The sequence below is a fragment of the Beta vulgaris genome, chromosome 7 (assembly GCF_026745355.1).
Source record: "Beta vulgaris subsp. vulgaris cultivar EL10 chromosome 7, EL10.2, whole genome shotgun sequence".
NCBI classification, from domain to species: Eukaryota; Viridiplantae; Streptophyta; class Magnoliopsida; order Caryophyllales; family Amaranthaceae; genus Beta; species Beta vulgaris.
The window spans coordinates 33,657,343-33,679,454 of record NC_079208.1 but is presented as its reverse complement, the minus strand read 5'-3'; the positions used below and the strand labels follow the sequence as shown (position 1 = coordinate 33,679,454).

Sequence of the window (22,112 nt, the reverse complement as noted above, 5' to 3'; positions counted from 1 at the left end):
CAGTAACTGATGATGAAGTGAAACAGGCTCTATTTTCCATTCCTGGAGAGAAATCACCAGGTCCTGATGGATTTGGAACTTATTTTTTCAAGGATGCTGGGACATTGTGGGACCAGATATCACAGAAGCTGTGAAAGATTTCTTTGTTTCTGGTAAGCTGCTAAAAGAACTAAACACTACTATTTTAACTCTAATTCCAAAAGTTAAATGCCCTAGTAGTGTAACAGAATTTAGACCCATTGCATGCTGTAATGTAGTTTATAAGTGCATAACAAAGATTATGTGTACAAGAATGAAACCTATTCTTCCTTCAATCATTGCTGAGAATCAAGGTGCATTCATTCAAGGGAGGTTTATAGGCCATAACATCATGATATGTCAAGACATGGTGAGGAATTATGGTAAAAAAAGTACAAGTCCAGGGTGCATAATAAAGATGGACATGAAGAAAGCCTATGACTCTATTGATTGGGGTTTTGTGAAAGATATCATGAGTGGTTTGCTGTTTCCAAATAGATTTATTGAGCTGGTTATGGAGTGTATTACTTCCCCTAAATACACTATCATGCTTAATGGTCAATGTAATGGCTTCTTTGAAGGGAGAAAGGGTCTAAGACAGGGTGACCCCATTTCACCCCTGTTGTTTGTCCTATGTATGGAGTACTTATCAAGGACCCTCAAGGTGGTAGGTGAAAAAACCTTGTTTAAATATCACCCTAGATGCAAAGGTGTGAAGTTAAACCACTTATGCTTTGCAGATGATGTGATCCTGTGTAGTAGAGGTGATTTCATGTCTGTATATACAATGTTGCAAGGTTTTCAACATTTCTCTGAGACTTCAGGGTTGGAAGTAAATGTGAATAAAACTGAATTGTACACTTCTGGTATGAGCAATGAGGAAACACAGAGGCTTTTGCATATCACTGGCTTTAAATTGGGCAAACTTCCTTTCAAATACTTGGGAGTCCCAATTAGTCATAAGAGAATAGCAGTAAATGAATGCTTGAACATGGTGGAGAAGATAACTGCTAGAATCAAATGCTGGAGTAGCAGGCACCTAGCCTATCAAGGAAGATTGGTGCTGGTCAATTCTGTCCTAATTAGTATCCAGGCATACTGGTCTCAAATCTTTATTATCCCAAAGCAAGTGCTTAAAGAGGTGGAAAGCATTTGTAGGGCTTTTTTGTGGACTGGGGAATATTATAGCAGCAGATCAGGTTATGTAGCATGGCCTTCAGTGTGTATTCCCAAATATGCAGGTGGTCTGGGGATAAAAAAGCTTGAAATATGGAATGTGGCAGCAATTGGTAGATATGTCTGGGCAGTTTCTTCAAAGAAGGATAATAAGTGGATCAAATGGATCAATGAGATTTATGTAAAAGAGAGCAACTGGTGGGATTACCAACCTCCCCAGGGAAGTAGTTGGTATTGAAGAAAAGTATGTGAAGTAAAGAGCCAGCTAAAGAGAGTCATGACTGAAAACTCTCTGAAACAGATGAATGTGTACTCAGTGAGCTATGTTTACACTCTATTAGTGGGAGATCATACAAGAGTACATTGGGATAAATATGTCTGGAATAGACTATCAATTCCTAAACATAGATTTGTGATCTGGCTTGCCATGAAAAGAAGGCTTCAGACAACAGAACATCTGCACAGAATTGGTGTTAGTAACACCTCAAATTGTCTCATTTGTGGGAATGGTGTGGAAGATCATGTCCATTTGTTTTTCAGCTGCTATTATAGTGAGAAGATCTTGAAGAAAGTTAAAGATTGGATGGGGATTAAAACTCAGAAGCAGGAACTTATGGAGCTGATCAGATGGTTGAGCAGGAGTAACCACAGCAAATTCCAGAAACAAGTTCTAGCAGCTGTATGGGCTGCAATGGTTTACTATATATGGGGTGCAAGAAACGATGCATACTGGAATAGTCAGGTGGTGAATATAGATACTATAGTCCATAGAATTCAGAAAATGGTAATTGAAAGAGTGTATAGTGTATTGCCAAAGAAGTTGTCCAGAAAGGATAGGGAGTGGATGAGAAGTAGAGCATTACTTGTGTGTAACTAGTTGTTTTCTCCTTTGTCTAGGTGGGAGGGTCCAACCTAGTTGGTTTGTCCCCCTAGTCTAAAGGTTGTTAGGTGTAATTGATGGTTTGTTTTTTGATTAATATAACTCTTCTTACTTAGCAAAAAAAAAAAAAAGTATCCCCTACAACTTTCATGAATAAATTTCATACACCTAGGGTCAAGTATAAGGACTCACATTTGTCTTTGAATATTACCCTTATTGTCCTTGCACATAATTTGGTACGTAAGTAGTTTGTACATTATGGACAAATTTTATTATATGCAAGAGTAATTTTTCCTTTTTCTATTTTTTTCTTTTCTTAATTTTTCCTCCAAAATTCCTTGATTATTCTTTTTCTATCTCTCCTAAATTCTGTATATAAATGCGTTAACATGTATTATGGCCACAATTGCAAGTTCGGTTAATCTGACTTAAAAGAGAAATTTCATTAAATTTTTCCCAAAACCCCATAAACCGTTTCACTGGACCTACCCTTTTATTTACTTTCACACGGCTTCATCATTGCTTTTGAAACCCAACCCATCACATCACTGACCCCTCACAACTCCCTACTCTCACATCAATTCATCTCTCTCTCATCTCTCATCTTCAACCTCTCTCCAAAACCTTTTCACCATGTCTTCCCACTACAAAAATTCCGGTGATCAAGAAAACTTTCCAAGGGAGAAAACACCATCACTTGACGACATTAGCGCTCAAGAATCATCAAAAACAAAAGAAGATTCAACCTCTCTCCGAATCCTCTGCCCTTGTCTCTCTCTCTCCTAAACAAGAAGAAGGTGAAAATGAAGTGGGAAGTGAACAAGAAAAGGAAATTACTATTCCTACGAAGAGAGGTAAGAAAACAAAATCATCCAATTTCTTGTGGTTTTTGTATTGATGTTGCATGGTGCAAAAAGTCCAAATGGACGGAACTGCTGAACATTTTAAAATTTCAAAAATGGTGGAAAGTTGTTACTTTAGATGATGGATTATATGAAAAAGAAATGCGTGATTTTTGTTCCAGTTTTAACATCACTGAGGGAGTCTGTGTGAGTATTGTAAATCGCAGTGTTGTCACCATAACTGAGAAGAAGTTGGGGGAGTGGTTTTAAGTTCCAATTGAGGGTTATAAAGAGTATGTTAATGGTAGAGCAAAACTTAATATCAATGGAGTCTCAAATGACAAAGTCCTTGCTTTCTTTGATGAAAATCCGAATGCATTGTCTCTAGATCAAAATGAACTTTCCCCCTTCCATAAACTATTATTTCAATTTGTGTGGCGTTTTATCTTACTCCGCTCTTCAAAAAGAACCCAGACTAGTTTAATGGATCTCTCCATTATGTACTGCCTTGCCAAGAACATCAAAATCAACCTCCCTTCTTTGATAATTTCTCATCTATCTCATTGCATTTCTCATAATCCAAAAGTTGGCTATGGAAATCTTCTCTCTACCATCTTCAAAAATTGCAAAGTCAAATTGCCTGCCACTCCCTCTTTTTGTCTTGAACACGAAAATTATCTGACCAAGGACACATTGTCAAGACTCCGTTTAAGGTTAGTTAATGGGAAGTTGGACTTTGAGAGGGAAGAAACACCTGTTAAGGTGGAGGTGGGTGGTAAGAGGAAACTGGGTGAGGAGGGAGTTCCTAGTAGGTCTGTGAGGAAGAGTTAACGAATTGCTAGGTCCAAGTCTCTGGAGGAGAAGGATCAAGGTGAAGATGTGTTTATTCACCTAGACTCGTATCCAGTTCCTTCCACAACTGTTGATTTCCCTTTGCTGTCTCCCACTGGACTCAACTGTTGAAATTCAAGACTCTCTGACTCCCTGCACACAAAGATTAATGTCATAGAGGCCACTGTCTCTACTCTGGATTTTCAGCAGCAACAACAACTGGTGGCCATTAAGCAAGCTGATACGGGGATCAGGAACAAAGTAGATGGTGTCGTCTCCAAAATTGATTATGTGGTCACCAACCTCTTTAAACGCCCCAAGCCCTAATTTCTTTGTAACTATGCAAATTTGGACAAGTTTTTGTGGCTGTAATATTCGTTAAACAATCTATTTTCTGTTATCTCTTTATGTGTCCTTTTGAGACACATGAAGCACTTTAATCTCTACTATTTTTTGTTTACTCTTGTGCTCTGCATATTGATTATTGTCTGCTATCCATATTGCTGCTTTCTACTTTTCGTTTTTTTTGGGTGTGTTTGGATGGCTAATATTATAAGATACATGTTTGAGCTACTTGCTTGCTGCCGAGACTGTTGACTCTCTAGTGCTGCAGGTTCATCCCTTAGTTTTGATAATGACAAAAGGGGGAAGAGATGTTATTAGTATAAGTCAAAAAAAAATTCCTTAGTTCCTATGCATGTTTTTCTCTTTCCTGTTCCCAGTAGATCCTGATCTTGTTCCCAGTCCTAGTTGAGTCTAGGTACTTAGGTTGTGTGTTATTTTTTTCTATTTTTATTTTCTTTTGCTAAAAACAAAATATGAAATTTTTTTTTACCAATTATTTGCCATCATCAAAAAGGGGGAATATTGTTGTATTCACTATTTTGATGATGACAAATAATTATCTTTGATTAATTTAGTTTCTTTTATTTTATCTTTGATTAATTTAGTTTCTTTTATTTCGTGTGTTATTAGATTTATTTATTTTTATTTCGTGTTACTGGGTTTATTTGTTTTTGTTTTATTTTGTCTTATAATCTAGATTTGTTATTCTCTCTTAGGTTTATTATTTTATATCACAAATATTATTTTTAATAATTTATGGAGAATTGATTAGGAGTTTAATCAAAAATTAAGTTATTAACTTTATTTGTGTTTTTGTGCGATAATTAATATTATGGGCTTTAATTTATGAAAATTTATGAACCCATAATGCTCTTGGAAGTTAGTTTGTGCGCAGAAATTGAAACAGCTATTTGATGAGAAGCTTTCGGAGGCACTAACTTCCAGCACTTAAAAAGGAGGGTTGTTGAAGTAGTTCCTAGATTTTAGGAACTACAACAACCCACAACAGCCCACCTACTTCTAAGGCGTGTGATAGTGGCTGAAGATTCGGAACCAACGCATAACTCCCAATGGCTAGAATGTGGATGAGTAAGGCTGAAATTCAGCTCCCACTATGTTGGTGGAGAAGATCATGGGGAAATTTGTTATCTACAAATAGTTGTGTGTAACGAACTTAATAGTTAAGCTTTCAGAATTTTATTGTAATATTTTCTGTGAAAGTGTTTTTGGTTTTATCTCTTCTTTCATTATTATACACTGTATTAGAGATTGGGTTGTGTGACAAAATCTGTAATCATTTCGAGAAAAAGAGAAAGAGAAAGAAAAGAGAGAAAAAGAAAGACTTCGAGTGAAGTCAAGAGTTAAAGTCACTTGTGCAGGGGTAACAAGGTGACAGGGAACAAGTTCCTAGAGGAACAGAGAAGGTCCAAGATTAGGTTGTACAAAAGAGAGTCTTTTAGCCTAAGTATATTAAAGAGAATTGAGTCAAAATCCCTTGTGGTCAAGGTTTTTCTTCCTATTGGGCCTAGGAATTTTTCCTCGTAAAAATTCTCGTGTTCTTATTACTTTCAAGTTTATGTACTTATCTCTTTCTTAGATAAAGATTCTTTTATTTCCGCAAAAAGATAGAAAATATCCCCAACTACAATTCACCCCTCCCCCTCTTGTAGTTGCTCAAGTGTTTGTACTCGACTAACAAATGATTATCCAGCTTATGGGAACTTATCTAGGTATAAGACTAAAGGAAAACAACCCTGCCTGATTTGTTTAGATGACATGAAATATACACACCTTAAGGGTTGCAAACATGTGTATATGCACACACGAAGGCTCCTCAGCCGCGACCATCCCTATCGGTTTAAGAAGAAGGCAATCGATGGGACGGTTGAAGAAGAAGGCATTCGATGGGACGATTGAAGAAGAAGTTGCTCATAGACCATTAACTGGTACTGAAGTTTATAATCAGGTGAAGGGCATTGAAACAGTCTTTGGTAAACCTGCTAGTGAGGTTGATCGACCTACAGGATTATGGAAAAAACAGTCCATTTTTTGGAAACTCCCATATTGGAAAGATCTAAAGGTCAGACATTGTTTGGATGTCATGCACATAGAGAAGAATGTTTGTGAAGCTATTTCGCGACACTTATGAATATTCCGGGAAGACAAAAGATGTTAAGGCGTCACGACTTTACTTGGAAAAAAGGGGTTCGACCAGAGTTGTGGGCTCAGAAAAGGGACGGAAGGAAGAAGAAAAAGGGGAGGAAAGGGTTGATGATGAAACTCAGAAAAGTAAAAAAGGTGGAGGATTCGGAGAAGAATTATTTGCCACCAGCTTGCTACACGATGTGCGTGCAGAGAAACGGATTTTTTGCGAGTCATTGTATGGCATTAAGGTCCTAACTGGCTACTCATCGAATATGAAGCGCTTTGTTACCTTAAATGGTGAGTTGAAGTTATCGAGTATGAAATCGCACGATTGTCATGTCATGATGCAAGTATTCTTACCGATTGCAATTCGTGGGATACTTCCAAAGCATGTGAGGCACACCATTACAGAACTGTGTTCATTTTTTCATACAATATGCAGCAAAGTCCTAGACCCGTCGACCCTCGATTCCTTGCAGCCAGAGTAGTTGAAACTCTATGCAAATTTAGATGTGTTTCTCCCCGCATTCTTTGACATTATGGTCCATCTCATTGTCCATCTAGTTCGAGAAATTAAGTGTGTGGTCCAGTGTTTTTGAGGTGGTGCTATCCTTTTGAGAGATATATGGGAACTTTGAAGGATAAAGTTCGGAATCCTGCACAACCAGAAGGTAGTATAATTCAAGGGATTGTGGGTGAAGAGATCAGTAATTTTGCTAGTGTTGATCCTGTTGGACTTCCGACATCCCGACACGAGGGCAGACTTGAGGGCAAGGGTACAATTGGTTCAAAATTGATCACACCTTCCGTAGAAAAGCGTAAACAAGCTCACTTATTTGTATTGCATCACGTACCAACTGTCCATCCTTATTTAATGAACATTGGAGGAATTACGTGTTAGCAATCCTGGAAAAGGAGTGAGGGCATTGAGCAAATGCATAACAAGACTTTCATTGATTGGTTTCATAAACGAGTACTGAATATTTGGATAAAGTGTTCTTGAAACAGTCAAGTGGTTAGCATTTGGTCCTCGTGAAACTGTACGCTCTTATGAGGGTTATGATATTAATGGGTATACGTTTTGGAATAAACGTCAAGATCTGAAGTCAAAATGGCAACAAAATAGTGGTGTTTCACTTGTGGCATCGTCTACACAATACGCAAGCTCGAAGGATAAGTCGCATGTACATGCTGAAAGCAACTATTATGGGCGAATACAAGAAATATGGGAGCTGGACTATTGTACTATTAATATTTGCCTCTTATGTTGCAACTGGGTTGACGATAATCGACGTTGTGTAAAAAAAGATGATCCTTACGGCTTCACTCTTGTTGACCTTAGTTGTCTACGTGAAACTGATGAGCCATTTGTAATTGCATCACAAGTCAAGCAAGTATTTTTGTAACTGATCCTGCTGATCATAAGTGGTTAATTGTTGTACCTGGTAAAAGGAGTATCCTCGATATTGGTGATATTGATAATTAAGAAGAATATGATGCATTTGAGGACCTCCCCCTTTGACCTATCCTAAAATTAGTGTGGAAGATGATGTGAATATGTGAAAAGGGCATTTCGGGCCTATTTTTGCCTTTTCGCTCCCAAATCGTACTTATCGAGTCATTTAACCCCAAATTTTCTTTGAACATGGTTATATGAGCTATAATATAACTAGTGTGTAGAGTTATAGGCTTTCATTTGTTGTTGGTTGCATTTCGGGAACGAAAAGGGCATTTCGGGCCTATTTTTGCCTTTTCGCTCCCAAATCGTACTTATCGAGTCATTTAACCCCAAATTCTCTTTGAACATGCTTATATGAGGTATAATGTAACTATTGTGTAGCGTTATAGGATTGTATTTGTTGTTGATTGCATTTCGGGAATGAAAATGCCATATTGGACATATTTTTGCCTTTTCGCTCCCTTTTCGCTGCACACCCCCCTCCCCCAACTGCCTTGCTGCTGCACACCCCCCCTCCCCCCACTGCCTTGCTATTGCCCCCGCCCCCACTGACTTGCTGCTACACACCCCTTCCCCCACTGCCTTGTTGCTGCCCCTCCCCCACTGCCTTGCTGCTGCACATCCCCTCCCCCACTGCATTCTACTGCTCACCACCCTCCCCCACTGCCTGCTACTACCCCTTCCCCCACTGCCTGCTGCTGCCCCCTCCCTTCCACTGCTGCACCCCTCCCCTCCCCACTGCCTTGCTGCACACCCCTCCCCACTGCCCTCGGCACACCCCTCTTCCCTCTAGTGGCCTGCTGCACCCCTCCCTTCCCCCACTACACTGCAGTACCCTGATGCACACCCCACACCCTGCTCCCCTCTCCCACTGCACTACTGCCCTCCCCTCCCCACACCCTGCTGCCCTTTACTCCCCTACCCCACTTCAGTGCACATCCCCCTTCCCCACACCCTGCTGCCCTCCCCTCCCCTCCCCCACTGCAGTGCACATCCCCTCTCCCCACACCCTGCTGCCCTCCCCTCCCCTCCCCACTACACTGCTGCCCTGCCCTCCCTACACCCTGCTGCCCTCCCCTCCCCCAATGCATTACATTGTTGCCCTCCCCACACCCTGCTCCCCTCCCCCACTGCACTACACACAGCCCCTCCCCACTGCCCCTGCACACAACCCTCTCCCTACTGCACCCCTCCCTGCACACAGCCCCTCCTCACTGGCCCTGCACACAGCCCCCTCCCCCACTACCCTACTGCACACCCTCCCATCCCCCACTGCCCTGCTGCACATCCCCCTCCCCTAAATATGAATTTTAATTTTTTTTATTAATGCGTATATTTGTACAATTTCAGGGGCATGGCGGAGGTGCATACGGATACGAGTGCGGAACACACTACCGAGGACGAGTCTTTCGATATGAGAAAGGAATGGGGTGAATTGGTACGAGCTCGCCGTGAAGAAAAAGATGCACAAAGCTCTAGGAAGTCATTAGCGACGAAAAAGAGAAAAGGAAGGGGACCTACAAAGTCACTAGGGAAACCCACCCTAATGACTTTGGAGGTCGATCATTTGGGGCAACCTTGTGGAAAATGGCGTCAAAAGTATGTCATGCAAGTTCGGATTTGCATGCATAAGCTCTCCATTCTCCACTCATGGAAAGAGGTGTTCGAGACTTTGAAGAAGTGTATTTGGAAAGATACTATGGTAGGCTTCGCGTACAATAACGTTTAGAATCTTAATTATTTTGTTAAATATATGTGTAATATTTACTAATTTGTGAACTGCATTTTTTGTAGAATCAAGTCAATATTGAAGATTCAGAGATTTCAAGGCTAAGTTAGATTCTGGGTGGATCACTAAGCGGAGAAAAGTAGTGGGTACAAAGAAGAAGAACATCTACGGCGGAGGAACACAAACCGGTTCTGAGGCTTCACTGGACACATCATATTACCCTCCAAGTTACCATATCAGATATGGAGGAATATCAAACCTGAAGAGTGGGAAGCATTTGTTGCAAAAAAAAAAAAAACAACCCCGGAAGCTATTGTAAGAATATTCTACTAAGATTTAATACACTTAGATCCAGTATTATTGTATAACACTATACCTAACCTTTGTTTATAATTGTGTGTTTCAGGCAACTCGTGAGAAAACTAGCGCGAGTGCAAAAGCTAGGAAGTATTATCATCATCTGGGTGCTCACTCGTACGGTCAGGCGGGAGATAAGTGGATGTTCAGCCATTACCCCACGATAGGCTCGACAACGGCAATGGGGACTATCTCAACGACGACAGTTGCACAATCTCGGCAACCAGATAGAGTCCTCGATTGGTGGTGTTCGATGCATGGGGTTAATGCAAAGGGACAGAGAGTCTTGCCTAATCCCGGAACACAACAGATAGCTAACGCCATTGTAAGTACATATTATATGATTATATAAGGTATATATAATATAACTTGTGCGCTCACGAGCATTTCTCTCTTATCCTTATGTAGATTGGCTTGAAGGAAAAGGAGGCAACTGGTGAGTTCACGCCTAAAGGACACATTGATGCATTGCACGAGACTTTAGGACGGGACCACTATGGACGCGTGAGGGGAATAGGAGGTGTCCGCCTCGGGTTGAGAAAGGTGTATGGTGATCAATACACTACTACGTCAAAATCCAGTGCAAGTAGTGTGAATTCGGCAGCTTCAGTAGATGTGGAGGCTATGAAAGCTGGAATTCGGGAGGAGCTCAGAGAGGAGATGACACACAATTTCAACGCCATTTTGGCGCAAATGGGCTTACCGACTTTTGGTGCTTTTAAGAAGGGCAGTGTTATTACAGCTACGCAGCCTGATCCAGTTCCGGAGTTGACGGTAATCACTTAATCCCTTTGTTTTGTTAAACAACTATTGTTCTTAAATGCATGAAATTCTTACTATATAGTTGTTTCATAGACTAACTATAAATAGTGTTTTTTTTAAAGGAAGAGACACCATGTGAGCTATTAGCTCGAGGAGATGGTCATGCTAGTTTCATTCTCGTTGCTTATGGCACTGCACAACCCCCTAGGGACCGAGTACGATTGCACAACCAGCCAGTGGATATATTCACTATGTGCTCAGCATTTCAGAGGTTGTGTCTAGTTTCGAAGAATTACGTCTTCCACTGCCGAAGCCAAAAGTTGGTCTACATTCAGTGACTGATGCCCTTGGCAGTTATTTTCTATGGCCGCGTGCATTGGTGCAGTTTTCAGATGAGGTACAATAATTAACATATATAACATACATATATATATATATATATATATATATATATATATATATATATATATATATATATATATATATATATATATATATATATATATATATATATTGTTTTGTTTTATAGTTCCTATGATTGTCAGTAATATCTTTTAATTTAACTAATTACTAGGTTTCGGGGAAGGCCGACAGGAAGGGAAAGAAGGCATGTTCACCTCAGGAAGGCCGACATGAAGGGAAAGAAGGCATGTTCACCTCAGGAAGGCCGGCGTGATGAAGGTACATGAAATGTGGAGAAAGAAAAGGTTTCTACGGCAAAGTATCCACTCATTACGGAGATCGAGGTGGTGCAAGGCCTTAGTTCTCCATGCTTTTGGTTACATGAGTGCGCTAGCGATGTAGCCGATGATGCAATCATTGAGGTTCATTTGTCGCACCAACAATTCCACTACTTTGAGGACTCATCGGCCTTCATTTTGATGCTTGATATTAAAGAATTCTTATGTGGGATAGAGTTGAATGTTTCCATGATACAAACATTCATGAGGTAATTAATACTTTAGTATATATTTATAAACATATGCCATAAGTAGTTTTCAATTCAACTTCCATAATATGTAAGTTTTCTTTATTTTAATCAATATGATTTCTCAGGGTATTATACAATGAATTGATTGCATCTAGTGAGCCAATATTTGGCTGGTTATGTCCAAGCATAGTACGAGATCCTAGTTGCTTACAAAACAAAAACGAATTGAAAGAGTATCTCGGTTCATATTTGAAAGCATCTTCTCGTCTTGGATATAAGATCATTCTTGTTCCTTATATTGAAACCTATGCTTCTTAAACTCACTTTACTTTTATTATTCGATAATTAAATTGACCTATTAGTTGTTCTAAGATAAATAATAACTATATTTTATTGTTGTAGGGCTCATTGGACACTAATTGCAATATGTTTGTCAAGTAACGAAGTCTACCACTTTGATTTTTCGCCTAAACGACCAGCACGATCCTTACTAGTCAAATCATTGTTAAATAGGTAACCTAATCGAAACTCAATATATGCGCACTTATTAATATTAATATACATCTAATCTTATAATAATGTATTGATGTAGTGTGATGAAGGATGCTAGTGCAACAGAACTTCGAGCATCAAAATCTCTTGTTTGGAATTCAGTCGAGGTAACATGACTAATTTTTTTGTCCTTATATAGAAATACATAATACACATCTAACATGAATGTCATTTATTGCATCCTTTGGTGAACATTTAGTGTCCGCAACAACAAGATGGACTTGCATGTGGGTATTATGTCATGAGGTACATGTTCGATAACGTCAACCGTTGCACTAAAGTTGATGATCTTCAAAAGGTATATAACTTATTAGTATATGTTAATTTTTGCCTATTTTTGCCTTTTACGCTTCCAAATCGATTTATTGATTCATTTAACCCCAAATTCATTTTGAACATGATTATATGACATAATGTAACTATTGTGTAGATTTTTAGGTTTGCAATTGTTGTTTGTTGCATTTGGGAACAAAAGGTCAATTTGGCCTTTTTTGCCTTTTCGCTCCCAAATCGTACTTATCGAGTCATTTAACCCAAATTCTTTTGAACATGTTATATGAGGTATAATGTAACTATTGTGTAGAGTATAGGCTTGCATTTGTTGTTTGTTGCATATCGGGAACGAAAAGGTCAATTTAGGCCTATTTTCGCCTTTTCGCTCCCAAATCGTCTTATCGAGTCATTTAACCCCAAATTTTCTTTGAACATGATTATATGAGGTATAATGTAACTATTATTTAGATTCTTAGGCTTGCATTGTTGTTGGTTGTATATCGGAAACATAAATGTGATTTTAGGCCTATTTAGGCTTTTTTCGTCCAATTCCTATTTTCGAGTCATTTAACTCCATTTTCTTTTTGAATATGATAAAATGAGATATAATATAACTAGTGTGTAGAGTTTTAGGCTTGCATTTGTTTTTGATTGAATTTCGGGAAGGTATATGTCATTTTTAGAACTACTAATTAACTACGGTAAATGATTGAATTCTTATATTATGTGTTTATTCCTTAGTTGGTTGTTTTGCAAGGTTTATAAGAATAACACACCAAGTTTGAGGGCCTTCACCAAAGAAGAAATAGATGAAGTTCGAGATAAGTTGGCGTCCCACATTACCGATGATTGCTTATGATACATTTTAGCCCGAATCTACTAGTTTTTATCAATTCTATGTACACTTTTTACATAATTAAATATATATTTGAAGTTAACTATTACCTTTTTTCACTTGTCATATATTATTGCATTTTCATCGGCTTTTTTTGTGTCGAAGGGAGGTTTTGGGTGTGGGTGGGGGTGGGGGTGGGTGGTGGGGTGCTGGGTGGAGGGATTGGCAGAGGTGGGTTGGGGATGGGGGTGCAGGCTGGTGGCAGGGGTTGCAGGGGGTGGGAAGGCTAGGGGGTGTGGCTGGGGTGTTGCAGGCTGGTAGGGGGTGTGGCTGGGGTGTAGCAGGCTGGCAGGGGGTGTGCAGGGGTGGGAAGGCCGGCAGGGGTGTGGTGGGGTGTGGCAGGCTGGCAGGGGGTGTATAGGGGGTGGGAAGGGCTTCTGGTGTGGGCAGGCTGGCGGGGGGTGCAGGGGTGGGTAGGCTAGCAGCAGGGGGGTGTGCAGGGGTGGGGTATGGGGGTGGGAAGGGCTGGGTGTGGTGGGCAGGGGGTGGGATGGGTTGGGCAGGGACTGTGTGGGAATCAGATTTAATTTTTTTTTTAAAAAAATAAAACACGAAGGGTTGCGGTTTTTATCTTAAAACGCAACCCTTCTAACCTTAAAGGGCTGCTTTTGTTGAAAAAAATGCAGCCCTTCACAGTAAGAAGGGCGACACTTTTAAAAAAACGCAGCGCTTCTATTCTAAAGGGTTGCAACCTCTTAATTAAAAGGGCTGCATTTTTTACTAAAAACACAACCCTTCACCTTAAGAAGGGCTGCGTTTTCTAAAACGCAGCCCTTCATATTTCAAAAGGGTTGCGTTTTTGAACTAAAACTGCAGCCTTCACTTGTAGAAGGGCTGCGTTTTTAGTCCAAAAATGCAGCCCTTTTAAGCATGAAGGGCTGCGTTTGTTGTTAAAACCGTAGCCTTACTTATAAAGTGAAGGGCTGCTATCAAAATACGCAGCCCTAAGGGCCTTTTTAACCGCAGCCCTTCCTTATTTTTCCACTAGTGTTAGTACTTAATTGTTATGTATTTCATGATTTAGCAGTACTTAGTAGTTTATAATACATAGATTGTTATTTTCAGGCATGCTAAAAAGTAAAATAAAAAATATTCTCATTGTGTTTTAGACTCTATTTCTCTAATAATTGTAATTTTTTTTGTACAAGGCCTATTCTATATAAATAGCCCAGGTCCCTAAAATGTTTAAAACGGCCTTGTCTTCAGTGTATCCCAAAATTCCCTTCACTTTATTTTCTGAGTCCGCCTAATAACCACAAAAAAGAGATGAAAAATCGAATTCATAAATTCTGATGACCCAAAATATCCATCAACATACATAGTAGGCCACTAGGTATCATATTGCGCAACCTCGAACTTAGTGTAAGGACGTGTAAGTAAATATGCAAGGACTCCATATGTTAGAACAGGTATCATGATATATACTAAGCAACTTAGATCTTCCTGTATATTAAAACATTTTAATTAATTCCTCTATTATATTGCAATGTAGGCAAACGAAAAAAAAAACACCATAAGTGTTAGGACTCATAGTCTGGAAGCAGTACTAAGTGTTGAATTTTGCTTCAACATGATAAGAGGCTCCATATTAGTATCTAAGATCGAAAGAAAAGTCAAGAACACGTAACGAGATTTGAGCTTCCAGATCAAATGACTAAGGTTCAGTTGCAAGAGCAAGAGCTTGTTTACCTGCGTAGGAAAGACATTAATCACTGTTCAAGGAGCATGAAGTTTCAGTTTCATGACAAAAGTAATACCATGTTTACCTGCGTGAGAAAGACACTAATGCCCTGTTAAAGGAGCATGAAGAACAAGTACTAAATTCCACTACAAGAAAATCGATTTTTTGCAACAAAATTTAGCAATAAAATTAAAATTTCATTGCTAAAAATAGTTATTGGCAACGAAGACTTTTGAGTTGTTACTAAAAACGGTTGCTGTAAATAAAATTTCGCTTACCCTCTAAAAATTTCAAGGAGCGAAAATTTGAAAAACAAGTGTTTTCTTGCTATAAGAAAATCAACTTATGGCAACAAAATTTTGTTATTGGGTTAAAATAATAATTTTTTTTCTACGACTACATTTTATTGCCAAAGCCCAAAAGACAACATAAACTTTTTTTTGGGTATTAATTAGAATCACAAAAAGTTGTTTTTGGTCTACACAAAACAAATCTACAGCTTATTTCTCGCAGCCTCCCCAATCCCCCAGTCCCCAACTCCCCACTCCCCACTCCCCACTCCCCACTCCCTCCCTCTCTCTGGCGACAAAAATTATTTCACCGTCGGATCCGCCACACACTCTCCTCCTTCTTCTTTCGTTTTCGAGGCAGGCAACCACCATATCGAGTCTTTCCAGGGCTTCCATGGTTGTATAGGTGGCGATATTCTCCGTCACCTATCAGTCATCACCGCCATAGCCACCGTAGCAGGATAGATCGCAGTGGTCCCCTTCACAACCGGTAACTCCAACTGCCCTTATTTTGCATCATTTTTCGTTATCTAGTTTTGCTTAAATTATCTGCTTTTGGTTTGCTCTAAAGTAATACGGAAGAGTGGGAATTACTAACCAAATGAGGTGAGTTCTTTATGCATCTTTTTTAGATTTGATATACTCTCTTGTTCATCTTTTATTGCTAAATTTTGTTTTAGAAGGAAAATCTAAGTTCTTTTATTTCGAATTTTTGGGGGTAGATTTATATAGGGCTCAAGTATTTTACTTCACTGTCAAAACCTTGAAATAATCGAGCTATGAACATGTCTACAACGCCATTGAAAAGCCTCTTCGTCTCACTAAAACCGCCGCCATTTCAGAGGTCTACATTATACTCTTTTTCTTTCATAATGAATTATTCTTAAAGGATAGTTTATGATTTTTTTCCGTTTGTTGGGGGATTTCGTCGAAAAAATTGTTCATGGTTTGATTGGTGAGTGAACTTTTGGTAATTGGGTATACTTTTTTAGATAATGAATTGATTTATGTTATGGTTGATTGTAAAGTAATTTGTTTAAGCTTATTTCTGCTAAATTTGAAGGTTTGATTAGATGACCTGTAACTGCAACATTGACTCAAATTGGATCAAGGTTGTATCTTGTATGTAAATTGGGGAACTTTGTACATCTTTTCTGAGGTTTGAAATCGTATAGTCACTTGTAATTATTGGTTTTCACCTTTTTTTCAAGAAAGAATTTGATCACTTTTCATCTTGATTTTGTTGTTTGTATCATTGATTGCTATATCCTATGACCTGCTTTTGTAGGTTACATTGAAGAATTTGAATATGTTTACTACTACAGGTCTGGAAGGATTGTGATTAAACTAAATGGAAGATTAAAAAAGTGTGGTATTACAAGCCCTGGTTTTGATGTCTAATGAAAGAGATTGAGTTCTAGACAACAAGAGGTTACTACCCTCTAAACAGGTTAGCCAAAGTTTATCTTCAGTTGTTGATAACGGGGATATTTTGTTGAGTGCATTATTTGACGATTGTATAATGCTTGTTCGTAGTCTGCTCATAAACGAGTTTCTGTAATTTATGTTAGCTTGACTTTTGCTGATAAATATATATCCGCGTCTATCAAATTTCAATTCCATTTTTTTGTGTCGTGTAGTTAATTCACATTTTATCCTCTTCCGTATATCTTCTAACTGTTAACACTAGTGGAAAAGAGCCCCTACGATCCCGACAAAATCGGGCTTACCGATCCGGATTTTGTCCGCATCGGTGGGCTCGCAAAAATAAAAATAATTAACTGATACAGTCCACAACTAGTCCATAACAATAGTAGAAAGTTGTTAGTTTACTAATTTTTAGTGGTTGGATCATTGATGAAAAAATAATAACTGATACAGTCCACAGCAAATCTGCTTACTAATAAAAAATAATAACTTGATGAAAATAAGAATATTTCAAATCTTATAGACTTGTTGTGTTGGTGATATTGATTTAGCTTTTATAATAGAAAAGCAATTTGATTGTTCTAGGTCTGAAATCCTAAGGAGAGTGCAGATGTTACAAGCATTCAGGAGCTTATTAACGAAATCGATAATAGCTCTCATGCTGGTGAGTTATACAAATGATACTGTATACCTCTAAAGCGATCTCGATATCATATATATTTCTCCCTTGTTCCCATCTGGTGAGTTATCCCGCTTGACTGCCTGGTTTGGTATAATTTCGACTGCTTGCAATGCCAATCTATCATAGTTGGCTTTCTAATTGTTTAACTATTTATATGATTTTTTTTATTTGATTTCTATCTTCAATTATATACAAATGTTTTCTGTTTTGAATGTTGATTCATTATGGCCTTTTTTTCATGTAATTCTGGGATGACAAATGGTGGAATGATAACAAGGACTATCATATGCAAATCAAATTTTAAGCATAGCTAACATATGTGTAACAACTTTTTGTTAAAGAAACTCGTTAAACTTTTTGGCATCCACTTTGGGGAACATGATGTATATTTTGGAGAATCTGATGATAATTTCATTGTAATTAGGTGATTTTTTTTGTAAGGAACATACATTTAATTGGTTTTGTTGGCCAATATTTTAAATTGATTGGTAGTTTTCTATCATAAAATTGTAATAAATATTAAATAATTTCATATGATATGCAATGTTAAAGGTGAAAGATGGGGCTACAAGCTTACTACAAATATTGATGTGCTATTGCAATTGGGTGTCAACTATAGTCTTTGTTTTGACAACAAAAATATTTGTTGCCATAAAGATCATCTGAAACAATGACTATAAAATTTGATTTTAACAACAAAAATGTTGTTGCGAAGTTTTGGCAACAAATACTGTGTTGCCAAAGGAGGAATTTTCGCAACAAGTTATTTTGTTGCAAAACTTAACTTACATATTCCATCTATGTTTCAAAATATAGCAACAATTTATATTCTGCAGCGAAAATGTCGTTGCCAATAATAGCATATTTCGAACGAAAAAAAGTTGGTTCTAAAGCCTTTTGTAACGGCATCTCCCATGACAAACGCATGTCGTGGCTAAAAATCCAAAATCGTTGCCAGATATAATTTGGCAACGATTTTCTTCGTTGCCAAAAATTGATTTTCTTGTAGTGAATTATATATGTATCACCCCCACCTGAACACCCACCCACCCGCACACACCATTCACATCAACCTGCACATACACCTACACACCCACCCTTCACAAACCTCCACATGCACCCCCCCCCCCTCACATATATACTATTCACAACCTCCTGCCAGCCCCCCTCCTTATCATACATCATGATGCACATAAATTGAAATCGCCTCAAACACTTACGGCCCGTTTGGTAGTCGTTAATAAATTGCGGTAATGGGAATGAATTTTAAGTGTAATTTTATTAGGAAAGCACCCTTAAAATCTCCATGGGGAGCCATTTTTTCTCCATAGACAAGCAATCTCACCCCTAAACTTGTGTTTTTGTCTCCAAGGGGAAGCAATTTTCATTACCACTCATTACCACCCTACAAGGTGGTATTGGATGGGAATGAAAATTCAAGAAGGAAAGTGGACACTTTAGGATAAATTAGCATTACCATGGTAATGGACAATGATATTTTTCACAAATTTACACACAAATTCATTCCCATTACCACCATTTATAACCAACTATCAAACGGGCCGTTAGTGTTACATGAGAGAATAATTTATTTATGTAGATGAAGACTTACAAACATTTTGAAATTCGCATGAGTATACCAGCCTAAACAACAACTGCTTGTGACTAATGAAAGTACCAGAGAGCAAGACCTTTGTTCACTTTATCGTCCAAATTATTGCATTCAAAGTGTGCTATAATTTGGGCAATTTGGCAAAGCTACTATAAAAAACTATGGGTCCAAACTTTGGCTTATCAATTCTTGAACACTATCCCCACGCAATACGGAAGTTAGCTTTTGCTTCACCTGTAAAAGATTAATTTTCAGGGCTTATTAGGTATGAAGGGTAAACATACGGTCCATTCAAGTGTAACAAGTTCTCGTAACTTGGTAAGTTCAGTATAGAGCTAAATTGCAAGACCAAATTTTATCATCCGCTAGTCCCTCATAGTCCATCAGTTATAATCCACCCTCACAACTATACCTATTTTAACAAGATAAGCATTCATAAACACTAAGCTTCAATCCAAAATCACTAAGGACAATATATTTCATATAATAACTGATAATGCTACTAAATTCAGTTTCATGATTTATAATCTACTAATCAATAGCACAATACAGAGTCAAAAATTATACTACTATATGAATCAAGTAGTAAATTAGCAATGAAAGCATAAAAATTTATTGCTAAATCAACTTTAAAAGTCGAAATTAGACCAAAAACAAAGTGAAATTTTCCAAATATTTCTCTAGTAATATGTTGAAGAAAATGAGGGCACGAAAAGCACCTTATTCGTCTAATTTGTAGCCAATCTGCTTTATGTGGTAAATTTACAAGTGCAGCAAAAATCAATTATTTCAATTTTCAGAAACCCTAAATCTTAAATCAAAAGGAAAACATGAGAGAAGAGAGAGAGAAAGAGACCTCAGAGCATATTGGAGTCGTGGTGGCAAGGACGGAAGGTCGCAGGTTTTGTTGCCGCAATTCTCGAATCAGGTGAAGATGATGAAGACGGACTTTGAGCCACCAATTACGAATGAAAAGAATTGAGGAAAAGAGGGAAGTTCCTTCGCCATTTTAGATGTGCTGACAAGAGGGAAGAGGGAAGAGGGAACGATAGAAGAGAGATGGGAAGTTGAGAGAGAGAGAGAGGCGTGAAAAATGTGGAGCTGGGCAACATTTCACTGGGAGAGATGATGAGAGTGTGGCAAAATAACATTTAAACCTGGTCGTGTGAGAAAACAAGGTGGACGAGTGAGCTGGGCCACGTGATTTCTGAGGCCCAAATAATAAATAATACGTTTAGTAACCAATTTTCTGATGCGATCCAACAAATCAAATCAGACTGTTAAAAAACCGTAGCAGTTTATATAATCTGATGCTGTCTTCTTGTGGACCGCATCAGATTGTTCTATCAACTTTTCCTCCCATTTTTTATGTATTTTTCGGATGCAGTTTTACAAAAACCGCATTTGTTACTAAGTGACATATAAGGTTTAGTCTACTAGTGTCAAGTCAAGTACGGGCTTAGCGCACCTTTTTCAGCTATTGATTTTTTTGTCCTGAAGCACGGTGGGCCTTGGAAGGGGATTTGTCAAGCAATCCTAGGTATCAACCCTTCAAAAAATCTGATCATAAATGGTATTTGAAAAAATATCTGGGTGGGAGAATTGCATCTCAATTTTATTTGCCCGCGACTTTTTCGAGTAGCCCTCTTTCTTGATGCTCTTGTGTCAAGCCGCGGTTTTTGGGACGGGTATGAATGGAGATGGAGCTTACTATGTACCCGAAGTCTTCGCCTGCAAGATTGCGTGGAACACGATCTTCTTCAAACCCTGCTGGGTAGAGTTGTTCTTCTCCATGGCAAGGCGGATGATACAATATGTACTCCTAGCAAATCAGGCGAATTGTCGTTAAAGTCCCTTTCTTTTGAACTCGCAAAGCAAGACTTCCATCAATCTAGATGTTGTAAAGGGGTTGTGGAAAGGGCTGTTTCCATTTAAAATTGAAATTTTCGTCTGGATTTCAATCATTGACCGAGTCAACACGACGGAAAGGTTATGGAGGCTTGGTATAATTTAAAGTTCAGAGAACTTATGTGTCATGTGTAATAATCACTCGGAAAGCATCACTCATCTCTTCCTTTTCTGCCTATCATCCTTGGCCACTATGGTCATGGTGGCTTGGCACGTGGTCCTTAGGCTGGATATTTCCCTCTTCTATCAAGGAGGCTTATGAACAATGGCTTCCCCCCTATTGAGGTATTTTCTTTCGCAAAATATGGAATGCAGTTTTTTTTCATCATTATTTGGACTATTTGGAAAGAAATAAATGCGAGAATTTTCGGGGGTAATTCATGCTCATTAATTCAACTCAAATATCTAATCCTTCTCCGAGTTGGTGGATTCGAGGTTGGGGCGTCCCGTTCCCCTACTCCATGGATGCAATTATCCGCAACCCTCTGTGTCCAATGACAACCCATTTCATCATCACCATCGTTCATCACCTCCACAAAATTCGCAGACCTCTGGATCCCTCCTCCTCTTAGGCAGTTGAAGTGGAACGTAGATGCCTCGATCAACCCAATTTCATAATCATCAGATATTGGCGGAATTCTCATAGATCATCATGGCAAATTCATTTGTATGTTTTCAAGCCCAATTCCATTCATGGAGATCAAAAAACGCAGAAGTCCTTGCAATTCATCGGGTTCTGAAGATTACCTCTTCATGTAGTAGAGTTCCGAAGGTGCATTTGATAGTAGAATCAGACTTGAAGAATGTCGTGCAATGGTGCACAAATAAAGATGGGGTCCATGGATTTGAACTTCACTATAAACTTCATTAGGGGTGATTCCAAAAAAGATCCAGGGATTTCTATTACTTATAAAGGAAGAAGATCAAACATGGTTGCAGACTCGCTAGCAAAACAAGGACTCTCAAGAAAGGATGAATTTTTAGCTTGGCTATAATATATTCTGTTTAAACTTTGGTAAATCATGTGTAGCGACATGGCACAATTGGGCCGCCTATGAGTCCCTCCTTCCTTATCGTTGCATATTGTGTATAAACGGGTCTTTGGCTTGATTAATGAAATCCCAAAAATTATCAAAAAAATATAAAATAAAATAAGATATACAAACAACTATGAAACTTTAATACTACTAATTTCTCTTTCACGCTGCACACCACGCAACCTCCCCTAGCCCCGTCACTTGCCTTATGCAACTCTATCGGCCTTGGAAGAACCACCAGTCCACCACCAGTTGTTTGCCACCTATCGCCTACCACCT

General features: G+C 38.6%; 1 protein-coding gene and 1 long non-coding RNA gene across 7 annotated transcripts; both read left to right on the top strand.

The window, feature by feature from the left end:
* Positions 1-1,471: 1,471 nt before the first annotated feature.
* Positions 1,472-2,071, top strand: LOC104899165 (uncharacterized). Its single transcript, XM_010686303.1, has one exon. The coding sequence runs from the start codon at positions 1,472-1,474 to the stop codon at positions 2,069-2,071; it is 600 nt and encodes a 199-aa protein (XP_010684605.1).
* Positions 2,072-15,332: 13,261 nt separating this feature from the next.
* On the top strand, positions 15,333-17,834 carry LOC104899147 (uncharacterized). Of its 6 annotated transcripts, none has more exons than XR_008970354.1 (3): positions 15,357-16,010; positions 16,230-16,325; positions 16,455-17,834. It is a non-coding gene; the product is annotated as an uncharacterized LOC104899147 (long non-coding RNA). The 6 variants fall into 6 exon arrangements; XR_008970353.1 differs by having other exon boundaries at positions 15,362-16,325; positions 16,492-16,616; positions 17,180-17,834; XR_008970349.1 differs by having other exon boundaries at positions 15,365-16,325; positions 16,455-16,616; positions 17,180-17,834.
* Positions 17,835-22,112: the final 4,278 nt, after the last annotated feature.

Bases quoted from the DNA above. Each gene is read 5' to 3' on its own strand.
- LOC104899165 (XM_010686303.1), top strand. From the start codon at position 1,472: ATGACTGAAAACTCTCTGAAACAGATGAATGTGTACTCAGTGAGCTAT.